The sequence below is a fragment of the Onychostoma macrolepis genome, chromosome 03, assembly GCF_012432095.1.
Source record: "Onychostoma macrolepis isolate SWU-2019 chromosome 03, ASM1243209v1, whole genome shotgun sequence".
In the NCBI taxonomy this organism is placed as follows: domain Eukaryota; kingdom Metazoa; phylum Chordata; class Actinopteri; order Cypriniformes; family Cyprinidae; genus Onychostoma; species Onychostoma macrolepis.
The window spans coordinates 38,305,606-38,317,803 of NC_081157.1; the positions used below are offsets into that span (position 1 = coordinate 38,305,606).

Sequence of the window (12,198 nt, forward strand, 5' to 3'; positions counted from 1 at the left end):
CATGATATAAACTTCCCCATAAAAGGCGTAACATTTTACTGTCGAGAGTGGTTTGCCAAAAAGCAATGAGTATCCGTCAGTGGAAGTCTTACTACTAATTTGATACGCAGATATTTTGAGGTGACAAGGTTAATGCATCCATTTTTTCTCATATCATATCAAATCAAAGCAATTTCCCTGGCCTTTATTCCCTCTATCTGTGGGTCATAATCCTTTTTAGGGTCTTTCTGCACCTATGTCCAGTTACTAAATGATGAAAATCTTATTCGGCTTCACTCAGTGGCCTGGGTAATGGGAAACGAGCACACTTTGAAAAACAGCTAAGTGTTTTAGGCTGAGAGGAAAGTGGAACTGTTAATATCATTACATTTGAAGAGAGCGTCTGTAACACAGATTCTATTTCTTAAATGAAGATTGGCCAGTGCATTATGGATGTATTGACGGCAGGCATGAGGGAAAGATTAGTGGTATATCCAGGAACCCTCTCAGCGTAACCAGACCCTAATCTCTTAATTGTGTAGTTCTCTTTCAAACACTCAACAAGCATTAACAAAATTAGAAATGTTTTTCTTCCCCCCTCCTCTTTGAGGGTTGAGTATGATTGATTAGTGTTTGAGAAACTCTGTGCATCGAGGCATGTAGAAATACTCTGCTCAATTGAATTCAACTTGATTCTTTACAGCAGTGGTTCTCAACTGGTGGGTTGTAACCCAAAAATGTGTCGCAGATTTCTTCTGATTGTATTAGTTTGCATTGTTCAAACTGTATAATCATGTGTAGTTCGTATAGCAAAGTTAGGAGAAAATGCTTCCGTAATCTTTTGTTATTGACATCAAAGGCTGCACATGCAGTCAAACTCTATGATGTTTGGATGAAAACACATCTTTCTTTTTTGTGCAGCTAGTAGATGCTGGCATGAACAGGTTGCTTGACATCCCCTCATCCTCAAAATCCATGAACGAAACTCATTTAAAGGAATACATTTAACGTAGTCGCTTGATAAACAGAGTTTGTGCAAAATGATTGACTGCCGAGAGCACGAAACCATCAGAATTCAAGAGGATTTCTGTTTTAAAGTTCAGTTCAGCTGCGTATTGTTCAATACATTCACACATCATTTAAATATTGATGTTACAGTGGAAAAACTCTGTGTAAACTATTGCAGATTTAAACCAAAATTGGAGATTTACTACAAATGTGAACCTTTTTAAATCATAATACACAAAGGGATACCTAAAAATGAAATTTGTCAAGTTGTCCCAAACTTGTATGAGTTTCTTTCTTCTGCCGAAAACAAAAAGAATGTTGGTAACCAAACATTTGATGGTAGCCATTGACATCCATACAGTATGTAAGTCAATGGCTACCACTGTTTTTCTTCAAAATATCTTCTTTTGTTCCCAATAGATGAAAGAAACTCATATGGATGATGACAGAATGTGAACTATCCCTTTAAATTCGAATAGGTTTTTGCGTATGACCAGCCTAGATTATCATAATATATAAATTCACTGGTAATTTGATTTCAAGTGATTTCGGTATGGATATATTTGTTTAGTTTGGTGCAACCCTGGTACTGTATTTGCCACTTGAATGCAAATCTAAAATCTGTGTCTTGAAGCAAAACCAGTTGAGAACCACTTGCTCTATACCATTCCCAATATTTGAGAAAAAAAAAAGAGGAAAATATTGTTATGTGTACCATTTCTGGCATGGGAACGATGTCTTGCCTGTCTTATTCCCTGCTCTCACCACCTTTTGCATGGTTCCATGTTGCAAACCTCAGTTTTGACAGATCTCATTTTCTCTCCCCTCAGCCCGCTCTCGATGATTGACTTGTAATTACTGAAGGGAGGTGCTGTATTTGGTGTGTAATGTGTTACTCTAATTTGTATGTCTCTGTTGACAGATTCCAGGACAACCAATGAGTTGTGATACGGACCAGCTCAGGGTAAGTGATGCTTCGGTGCTGCTTTGTGTGCGTCTGTGTTTTGTGTGCTTCTTGTGTTGCTGTTGTGCTTCTGGATGTTGTTGGTATTGACCTCTTAATTAATCAATCCATGGCGATCATAAAACTGCGATTCATTCATGTAAAGACAAATTATTTCATCACAATGACTTTAGAATGAATTTTTGTGTATCCTTCATGTTCATTTCAGCATCTCCAGCCGAGAAGATGATGATATTAAATCAATAGGCAAAAAAAATAATTAAAAAAAAACCCTTCAATTTTACTCTCATACAGAAACCTGTTATTCCCTCATACTCTGCTGTGTCCATATTAAAAATACAACAAAGCTTACCTTGCCTTCTCATTAAACTTTAATAGTGGCTCTCAAAACCTTCTGCTTACTCACTGGCCTGAAAAGCCAGGGTAGCAAAGGTGTCAGCTTCGCTCCTGATGAAGACCCTCCCAAAGATCTTCATCTTCTTCAAAAACACCACATCTGTGTGGAGGGATGACCATGTGTCCTGCTGGCTCTGCCTTGAGCTCACAGAGCACACGGTGTGTATGTGCAGCCCTGCAGAATCATGGGAGGGATGTGTACACCATGCAGGAGCGGAGGTGCTGCAGTCCCCTCTCGGTGCTGTAATTTATCATGGTTTGTTGAAGGGTTTTAAGTCTGATAGGGCTGATATGATTAATGCACAGACCTTCCTGTTCATACACACACATCACTCTCATTTTCCTAGCAACTACTTTCTTTATTTGTTTTTTAATGATACACATATTTTTCATTTCTTTTGAAATTAGAGCAGTAAAAAAATGCAAATTCAACAATAATAATAATAATAATAATAATTAATAATAATTTGGCTCTTGGAAATATGAAAATATTGAAAAACTACCATATATTTAAAATATATATTATAATATTATTTATAAATTGTATTTATATATTATAAATGTCTTTATATATTTATATATTTTTATATTTATGTATTTAAAATGAAGATGATTATTATTATTATTATTATTGATGTTGTTGTTGTACACAGAGGCCATTTCTGATTTGACTCTTGGAAACATGAAAAGCACTTCTCTTATTTCCTCTTGTTGTTAGTGACTCATTCATGAGTCTGAGTACAGTTGTTTCAGAAGCGCTTTTTGGTAGCTTGCTTTTAATTTAGATTATTTGAGAAGGATCAAGTATAATGTACTTAGCAATACTACCTTTTTACTTTGTTCTTTTTTTGTTGTTGTTGTTAGTTATGTTTTTGTCATAATCTAAACAAATGAGATGCACTACTGCTTTAAGACTGTTTAGCTACTATTACAGACTTGTAGCTTTTTAATTGGGTTAAATGGCACAATCAGATCGAGGAGACGGCAGCTGGATCGGTCTGCTCCATGTAAATGGACATGTCAGTATAAGCGGCACTCAGTTTCCATGACCATTAGACCTTTCTTACCCCGAAGTAAAATGGTTTAACGAAATTGTATGCTGAAGTACTTTTGTTTTGCTCTGGTGCACAAACAACGGGCTGTACATTGTACCTGCCATTTGTCTTTGTTTAATATGTCAACAATCATTTATTGTTTTCAGAATGTTGTTCGGAGTATTGACCGGATCTCTCTGTACTAATCGTTTCATTCGGAAGAAAACCATTTCATCTTGTTGCAAATTTGGTATATATTTTCTATATATCGGATAGTTCTGATGCTAAAATCTTATGAAATGAGCAACAGTCAAAGCCAGTCATCCCTGACATGTCTCTTAATACACTGAATAAAATATTTATCACTTAGATTTAACATTTTTAATTTATTAACATAAGCCAGTTCCATAATGACATCATCCTCCCGGAAGTGACATCATTTTTGCTGAGAAAACAACAGAACAGACAAGTCATAAACAACCAATAAGTGTTGGCAATGAATTCATGATTTTTTTTTTTTTTTTTTTTTTTAGTATTTAAGATAAGAATACAGATACCCTTATACATAAATAAGCTGAAAATAAATACATTAAAAAATCTGCATGTATAAAATATTTTTCATTGTTCACTTGAACAAGTTTTTAATGAGTGAAAGCTCAAAAGACACTCCATAACAGCAATGACCCTATTCCATTTGTTATCATTGTGAAATGTCATTTATTTTTTGAGCATTGGTGCCGTCTATGCTTTGCGTTATGCCTTAGAAAATCCCTTACCTGTGGCAAATCACTTTAATGCAGCCATATTGCTTTAATATGATACGCGTGTGTTTGTGTATTTGCTGTATGTGGGCCTTAGTCTGAGCCTTTAGCTTAATCGTTTGTCCTCACACTCTCTTGTTGTGACGCTTGTACTTTCTTTTTTATTGTTTTCCTTTTAAAGGGGAGTCAAATTGCTTCCTGAGGAGAATTTAATATTCAAATTTCCCTCAGAATTTAATTTCCCTCATAAATACACTGGCAAATCTCATTGCGTTTGTGTTTCACACACATAAAACAAAAAAATGGACCTTGCTCAAATTTCCATTTTGTCCCCTCTCGGTTTGAAATCCATTTATAAAAAGCTTTTTTTTTTGTTTTCTGTTGCTCTCGAGTTTCTCTAATACCTGTGTTTGATTAAAACCCTCATCCCTCTTCTAAACAACAGTAATGAGTTTCAGCCTCGTATGCGCTTTTCTAGATAGTTCCGGCTGCGCTTTAGCTGGCTGCTGGCTGCGTGTCTGGTCTCTCAGTAGCAGTAGCGTGGTAGAGTCAGCAGATGGCTGTAGAAAAGTGCTGTAAGGAGGCAGCCAGTGCGTCAGAGCCAGAGCAACCCGAGCGGGAAGGCCTTGGCCCCAGTACACGCTGCTTTTATCTCCAGCACATTCACTCCGGACGAGGAGGAGGAGGAGAAGAAGAGGGGGAGAAACCCATCCAGGCTGCAGAGTCAGGTGCAAGCTTCACATTTATGAGAGGGTGGTGCTTTCTGTCTCCTTTTCATCCCGTTGTATCATTTTTGATCTCAGTTTACCTGTGTATTTTTTTTTCTTTCTTTCACATCTTTTTTTATTTTTTTTATTTACTTGAATCTCTCAGAGCTGAGATTGCAGTATTTTTTGGAGGAAGTTGCAAGCTTTTTTTTTTTTTCGGTCAGTTGTCTTCTTACCTTCCCTCAGGACAGAAGACGAGTCTTTTGATTTCCCACTGATGTCTTCCCCTGCGCATCAGCTTCCGGACGACAGCATCTGAGGATCTGAGCAGCATTTTGTTAGAGGGAAAAGTCCTTTTTGTGGCGGGAGGGGGGAGATCTGTTTCGGATCGTCCTATCAGCTGTGCGTTAACGTACACGTACCTTTCTTGTGGAGCCTGTACTAGAGAAACCTACACCATCACCCTCCTCTCTCTCTCTCTCTCTCTCTCTCTCTCTCTCTCTTTCTCTGGCACTCTTGAGTGCACAGTTGTACTGGACTTACTTGGTGCACGGATCTTCTCATTAAATAGATACGTCAGGAATTGGCGTCTAAGCAGGGGTTGTCAGTGAAAGGGTGAGGAGGACCAAGTGGGGAAAGGCAAGAAAGAGCAAAAAAAAAAGAAGAGCAAGAACAAGACTGCTAGAAGCATCTCAAACCTTGTGAAGTAGCTTCTTCTTCCTCCAAGTGTCAGTTTTAATAAGCTCTATTATAGTGATATAATAAATTATACAAAAGAACTGTGAGCCTGAGAGAGTGGAAACAAGAAGGATTCAGCCGGGTTTCCGTAGCTCGAGAAGTTAAAAGAAGCTAAGTAAGGAAGCGCTTCCTCACTGCCGGAGAGCCCCTGACTCCTCGCTCAAGATGATGATGTATTTGTGGGTAGGTAACCGATTGTGCGACGTTCGTTGGTGTTTGCAGACTGCTGTGTGTGTGTATGTGCATGTATCGTTATTGACGTTTATGTGTTTTCTCGTCTGATAGCTTGAGCTTGTTTGTTGCAGGACAGAAACCAGTCCAAACACATTTGATCCTCTCCACATGCAATACGCTCTGTTGTGTTGTGTTTGTATACCGGTTAGCAATCAGTCATTTGAAAGTTTCATCCCTCTCTCATCTTGTCCTTGGCGAGACTACTCTTTCTTTGGAGTAGAGAGTGTCAGAGAAGCGGTGCGTGACACGTTGATTCATAACTGCAGGGTTAAAGCACAGGAAGTCGTTTTAGAGAGCTGTAAGCGCGTGTCTTGGCCTGCTCATTATCTGTCTCTTCACCTGCCATTATCACTCAAAATCAGTCCTAGCTGAGGAAATTTCGCTGCACTTAATTGCCCATGGAATAAATTTAAAGCACCCTGATGACTTCTTCACTGTGAGGGTATATCAGGAAATTAATCTCATTTTAACAAATCTTAATCTGATGGGCAGTTCAAGCGAAAATAGAAATAAGGAACAAGTTTATCCTTTACATAATGTGGCAGCTGGAGGGTTTTTTTCTTTCTTTCTTTTTATCCACGAAGATCCATGTTTGATTTTGTATTTTCACTAGCCATGAAAAGGGCATTATAAAAATGATGACAATATAATAATGATGATGATAATAATAATTTTTATAAATATTATATATTATTATGTAATTAAATTATCATTATGATGATGATTATAATTTTTATAACAATATGCAATTAATAATTATAAAAATGTATTTGTTATTATTATATAAATAATAACAATACATTTTCTTATAATACTACTACTGCTACTACTAATAATAATAATGCATTTTCTTGTGTTATTGAAAATTGTTATGCAAGCGGAATTGATACTGTTATTTATTTACATATAGGAGTACAGAAGTATTCCTATAATGTTAATAATTAAAGTGAAAACATGCTTTTAAACTCCATCAGTAGTCAGAAGAGCTCAGAATCAAAAGGCTTGATAAACACACAAGACAATCTCCAGTTACTTAGTCATGCAGCTACAGCAAACTCAAATTCTATATTAAGAAAATGAATATTGAATGTTTAATTGGAACATGGGTGGTCTGGAAGGAATATGCTTCGTAGAAAAGATTCAAGGATGAAATTTCCCAGGAGATGCAGAAAATTACTGTGCTGTATAAAAGTATACAGTTCTTGCTAAATATTTAATTTGCATAGTTTAAGGTGGCTTATGACGAGAAATTGACTTTTTTGCTGGTTCATTTTGAACAGTACCGATGGGTGGTTACCCATTCCGTATTTCACTAAATAAAATTAAATAATTAATAATTAAATTATATACTTTTTAAAATAAATAAATAATTGAATCCATACATCTATACATACATACATTACTACTTTCAGAACAACCGTAAATTAATTGACATAATAAAGAGGCCTAATACTTCAGAAACGTGTAGAATAACAGAGTGCATTCTGGGCTAAAGCTATGAATATGACATGTTGTTCTTTTTAAGCGGCCTCCGGTGGCCATTTGACAATCCAGTTCAGGCTCTGTATCAACCCTTCAGTATTACTTTTGTCACAGATCATATGGCTGTAAACTGGAATTAATTGTGTGGGTTACTTTTTCAGCCACAGGGTTTTCATCTTAACAAAATTTAACACCGCATCGGCGCATTGTGCCACATCCAAATATTTCAGACGTGGCGATACAGTCTTAATTGCAAAGTAGGCCCCATGTCTTCTATCACTATTGTGTGTGTAAACAAATAAATGAAATACAAATAAAAAAGAAGTTAAAAGAAGCAGCGGCCCACTTTTATGCGCTGCTGTCAATTGGAGCCCATCAGGATGAGGAATGAATCACTGAGGTAGAGAAAAGACTGAAGCAAACAGCAGTGTCAGAGCTGCACTGCTGTCCAGGCTGATGTTATTGCCTTTCTTACTATTTACTCCCCCCTGCTGCTGGAAAAACTGCTGTGGAGGCACTTCTAGCCCCTTGTCAGAGTTGTCTTTCAATAGATGCTATGAAAGCAGTTTATTCAATTGATTGATAAAGGCTGCCCTCCATGATAACCAATAGAGGAGCCACAGGGCCATGCCGTGTGTAGGAGGCACATATTGCGACTTAACTTTGTGACACCAATATAGGAAAACTCAAAAGTTGCAAAGCAAGAATCTTAACATATTAGTTTCTGTTCTTTTTTGAAGTGTCACACTTAAACCATTCATTTTATAGCCATTATATAATGGATAATGAATAAAATGCCCCTTATGAGACAGTCATATGAAATAGTTAAGGTGTGGCACTTTAACATTAGGATATACATCCTATAATGCCATTGCAAATCTATATATATTTTTTTTATATGGATGAATTCAAAATGAGCATTTTTGAAGCTCTTTTGCATAAAACAACAATTCGTAGTGACCAAAGTCGTCACCTTTTTTATAGTGCTTTATACAAGCAGTTTCACGATGATAAATAGGAAAGTAGCAGTATCAGTGATGCAAACTTTATCAAGACGAATCCAAATTCTGCTATAAGAAGACAATAGTGTCATTATTCAAGTCAGTTCAGTGTTGATTCAGTTCAGTTCAATAACTGGGTAAAATTCACCAATTATAAAACAAGTTTGATTGAGCTATAAGCAGCTCAAGTGAAGACAATAGAGTTGATATTCAGCTCGAGTCAGTTAAGCACTGAAAAAAAAAACAAGTAAAATGTACTTAAATTTTACTTATAAAATGTGTGCGAAAACAGGCAAAATAAAAATTAAGTATGGAATTAAGTCAGATCTACTTCAAAAAGTTATGTAAAATTAGCAAAGGAAATAAGTCAATCTAACGTTTGATGAGTAATTTCTATGTAATTATTTTAATTTTATTCTGCAGTACGCAAGTACATGTCACACAGTCACGGTTTGTAAACCTTACTCAAACAATGTAGCACTAAAAAAACATGTTATTAAAGCATGTGGTTCACTTACAGACATTTAAGTAAGCAAGTAGAAAGCTTGTTATCCTTTTTTAGATAATATATCTATAGTTATTACCCAAATGAACACAGAGACCTCAATAGTTGGTACACAATGAAGGTAACAATCAGTGGATAGTGTTTAAGTATTAATGGGATATGTTGAGTAGAAAACTCCAAATATCCCAAAACAGCAAGTTACTAAACCTAGCAACAAAAGCAACCATATAATAGTGTAAATACAACTCAAAAACAGTGAAAAATTTAACCTTATTAATTATTCATGCCTCAGTCAATGATGGGATGGGAACAACAGCTTCATAACCTTGATATTTACTTAAAGAATCCGTATAAACATGACAAAAAATTCCAAGTAAAATATACTTATAAGTTCAAACTTTAATTTCTAAGCTTAAATTGAGTACTGATATAGAATTTACTCTTTTTTTTTTTTTTCATTCTTGCCTGAACTAAATTATTTAATGTAGAAATTCCATTTGTTTTTCTGTAGTATTTACTTCACCACAAAATCTTTTTTTTTTTATCAGTGTCGATGTTGCAAAATTAATCAATTATAAATTAATTGTATTCAACTATAAAGCAAATCTACAGAAGACGATCGTGTCATTGATCAGTTCTGTTCTCGTCTGATAGTGTCAGTGCCATCAAATTGATAATATTACTAAATATTGAGTGTTTTGAACCCCAACTCAGCAAGTCAAAGGCAACAGTGGGAAAAGCTGAGGAACAGAACTGCCGTGACCAGAATCAGTGAGTTAAACTCAGTAGTTGAATCACTGAACCAGTCAGTCTTTTGAGTTGGTTCTTTAGTTGTTTGAGCTATTTATGGTACTTTTTTGGTGGTTTTTTTTTTTGGAATAAATAGTAACTTAAATTATTTTCCTCTTTTTGATTGAGCTTTTGTTTAATGTTGTCATTAGAAGTACATCCCTTTCCCTTCATATAGATTAACAATATGTGTTTGTGTGCGTGTGTGTAGAGAGAGGAGAGAGTGAGATATTGGCCATTAAGATAAATGTTTAAAGAAGGATATTGAATCTAAATATTTCAATATTGTAATTGTTTCTTTCCATAATAACTTTGTTTTGTATGCCAGTTGGAGAGATTTGTACAGACATCACTGTGTTTGTTTGTTTGTTCATTTATTTATTTTGCAGAGCATCTTTTTACAAAATAGCGTGTATGTATATAGAGTTTATGCATTACATGTGTAATTGGATGAATATGTATGTAGCTGGGTAACAGATAAAAATGAGGATTAAGAACATTTGATGTATTCGCAGTGGATATAATTGACATTAATGCAAGACAATTCAGCACACACCATATGGTATTTATACACCTTCTAATTCCCTCTTTCTCTCTGACAGTAATGATGGGACCTGGGTGAGAACGCTGCACTGTCAGTTGCTATCAAATATGTTCTTATTTAATTAGCTGTCTTGCAGTAGAGCGCAGCTTATATATCATAATTCTTATCTAATATACTCAATCCTGTCTTATTTTATTTCATTGACTGTGCTGAAGTGCTTAACATGTCTCTGGTTTCAGAGGGCTTGGGCAAGTTGCTCTGAAAACCGAGAGCGATTGAATAGCATAAATGCTAATGCCACAGCCGTTGAGGCATTGCTGCAAAGATTTAAAAATTGCCCTTCTGATAGAGTTTTACAATGTATGACAAATCAATGCATAGCATTTTCATAATGAATGGCTTTGGCATTTGGAATGCCAGTCCCCGAGCAGGCTTGGTTGCTGACCTGTGACAAGAAGTGGTGTTATATTTCATTATATTCTACTGAGTTATACTCACTAGCCCCAGTCGTGTGAAAGAGGGCCAGGCCATTCCTTACTGCTATCCCAGCATGCACTACAATCTATCTGTCTGTCTATCTGTCTGTCTCTGTCTGTCGGTTGGTTTGTCTGTCTGTCTGTCTGTCAGTCGGTCTGTCTGTCTGTTGGTCTGTCTGTCTGTCAGTCAGTTTGTCGGTCTGTCGGTCAGTTTGTCGGTCTGTCTGTCTGTCGGTCGGTCGGTTTGTCGGTCTGTCTGTCGGTCGGTCGGTTTGTCGGTCGGTCGGTCTGACTGTCGGTCGGTCGGTCTGACTGTCTGTCGGTCGGTCGGTCTGTCTGTCGGTCGGTCTGTCTGTCGGTCGTCTGTCGGTCGCTCGGTCTGTCTGTCGGTCGCTCGGTCTGTCGGTCTGACTGTCTGTCGGTCGGTCTGTCTGTCTGTCTGTCTGTCGCTCGGTCGGTCTGTCTGTCGCTCGGTCGGTCTGTCGGTCGGTCGGTCTGTCGGTCGGTCTGTCTGTCGCCGGTCTGTCTGTCGGTCGGTCGGTCTGTCTGTCTGTCGGTCTGTCTGTCGGTCGCTCGGTCGGTCTGTCTGTCGCTCGGTCTGTCTGTCGGTCGCTCGGTCGGTCTGTCTGTCTGTCTAATACTATAAATTTAAGGGACTAAGTTTGGTTCTAGAATGTGTTGTCATCTTTCTAACTTTTTACACTTTTTAAACATTCAAATAAGGTGTTATTAACAAATGTGCAGCTAAATTAATTTCTTTCATTTATTTTAGGTCTAACTAAAGTGGACATAACGCACACAGTTTCTGCCAATCTCATGTTAATCTTGAGTACCTATAGAGTAGTATTGCATCCTTCATATCTTCGAAGAGTCTTTAGTTTTATCAGATTTATAAAAGAAAGATACAGCTGTACCGCTTCTCCATGGAAGCAGTTGAGCTTCTGGAGACGTGCCGTCGGAGCTAAACAGTCACAAGCACATGCAATAAGCAGGCTAACATGCAGTACAATCTATATATTCTATTCTATCTAAATATAAATGTGTTTATTCTATGTATTTTAGCGCGACTGTTTTTGAAGAGTGTTTTTGAAGAGAACCCCGGAGTAACATCAAATAAAGCACAATGACAGTGCCATGTTCAATACAGCAGCATCTTAGAGATCTCTAATCAGTTAAATAGCAGAAGTTATTACTCCACCACACGCGTGTGATGTCATTAACAATGGCCCTATATTGTTGAACTAATGTGGTTGAGATGACGGAGATGCGACCGCGTCCGGGAAACAATCATGTCTAGCTAGTTCGTTTCCACAACAATGCATTGTACTATGGTGGTTAATCAGCAACTTACGTCGTTGTACGGGAAATGCACCCCTGGTTGATGTGTGTGCGCGCTCTTCCGGAGAAGTGCCTTTATGGCGGCATACAGGGCCATACTCGAAAAATACTTCCCGAAATGTACACAAACCCTGAAGGAGTGTATATGGCACAGAAATACTCTGTCATACGTCCGACTAATTTTTTGAGACTTTGGTTAGCATGATAATCCAACTCTTTAGCAGTGTACATAAGTAAGAATG

The 12,198-nt window shown here is 37.2% G+C and overlaps 1 protein-coding gene across 16 annotated transcripts in view; it reads left to right on the forward strand.

Annotated features, from left to right (window-relative positions):
• Positions 1 to 12,198, forward strand: part of rbfox1 (RNA binding fox-1 homolog 1) — a 298,167-nt gene that overhangs the window by 123,477 nt on the left and 162,492 nt on the right. For 6 of the 16 annotated variants that reach the window (XR_009270281.1, XR_009270279.1, XR_009270283.1 and 3 more), the window contains exons 4-5: positions 1,910 to 1,951; positions 2,330 to 2,506. Coding sequence is in view for 11 of the 16 variants with exons in the window: in XM_058770878.1 (XP_058626861.1) it covers positions 2,402 to 2,506 (105 nt within the window). In the remaining 5 variants the exon portion in view is untranslated. The other 10 variants (XM_058770877.1, XM_058770876.1, XM_058770875.1 and 7 more) reach the window with 6 other exon arrangements.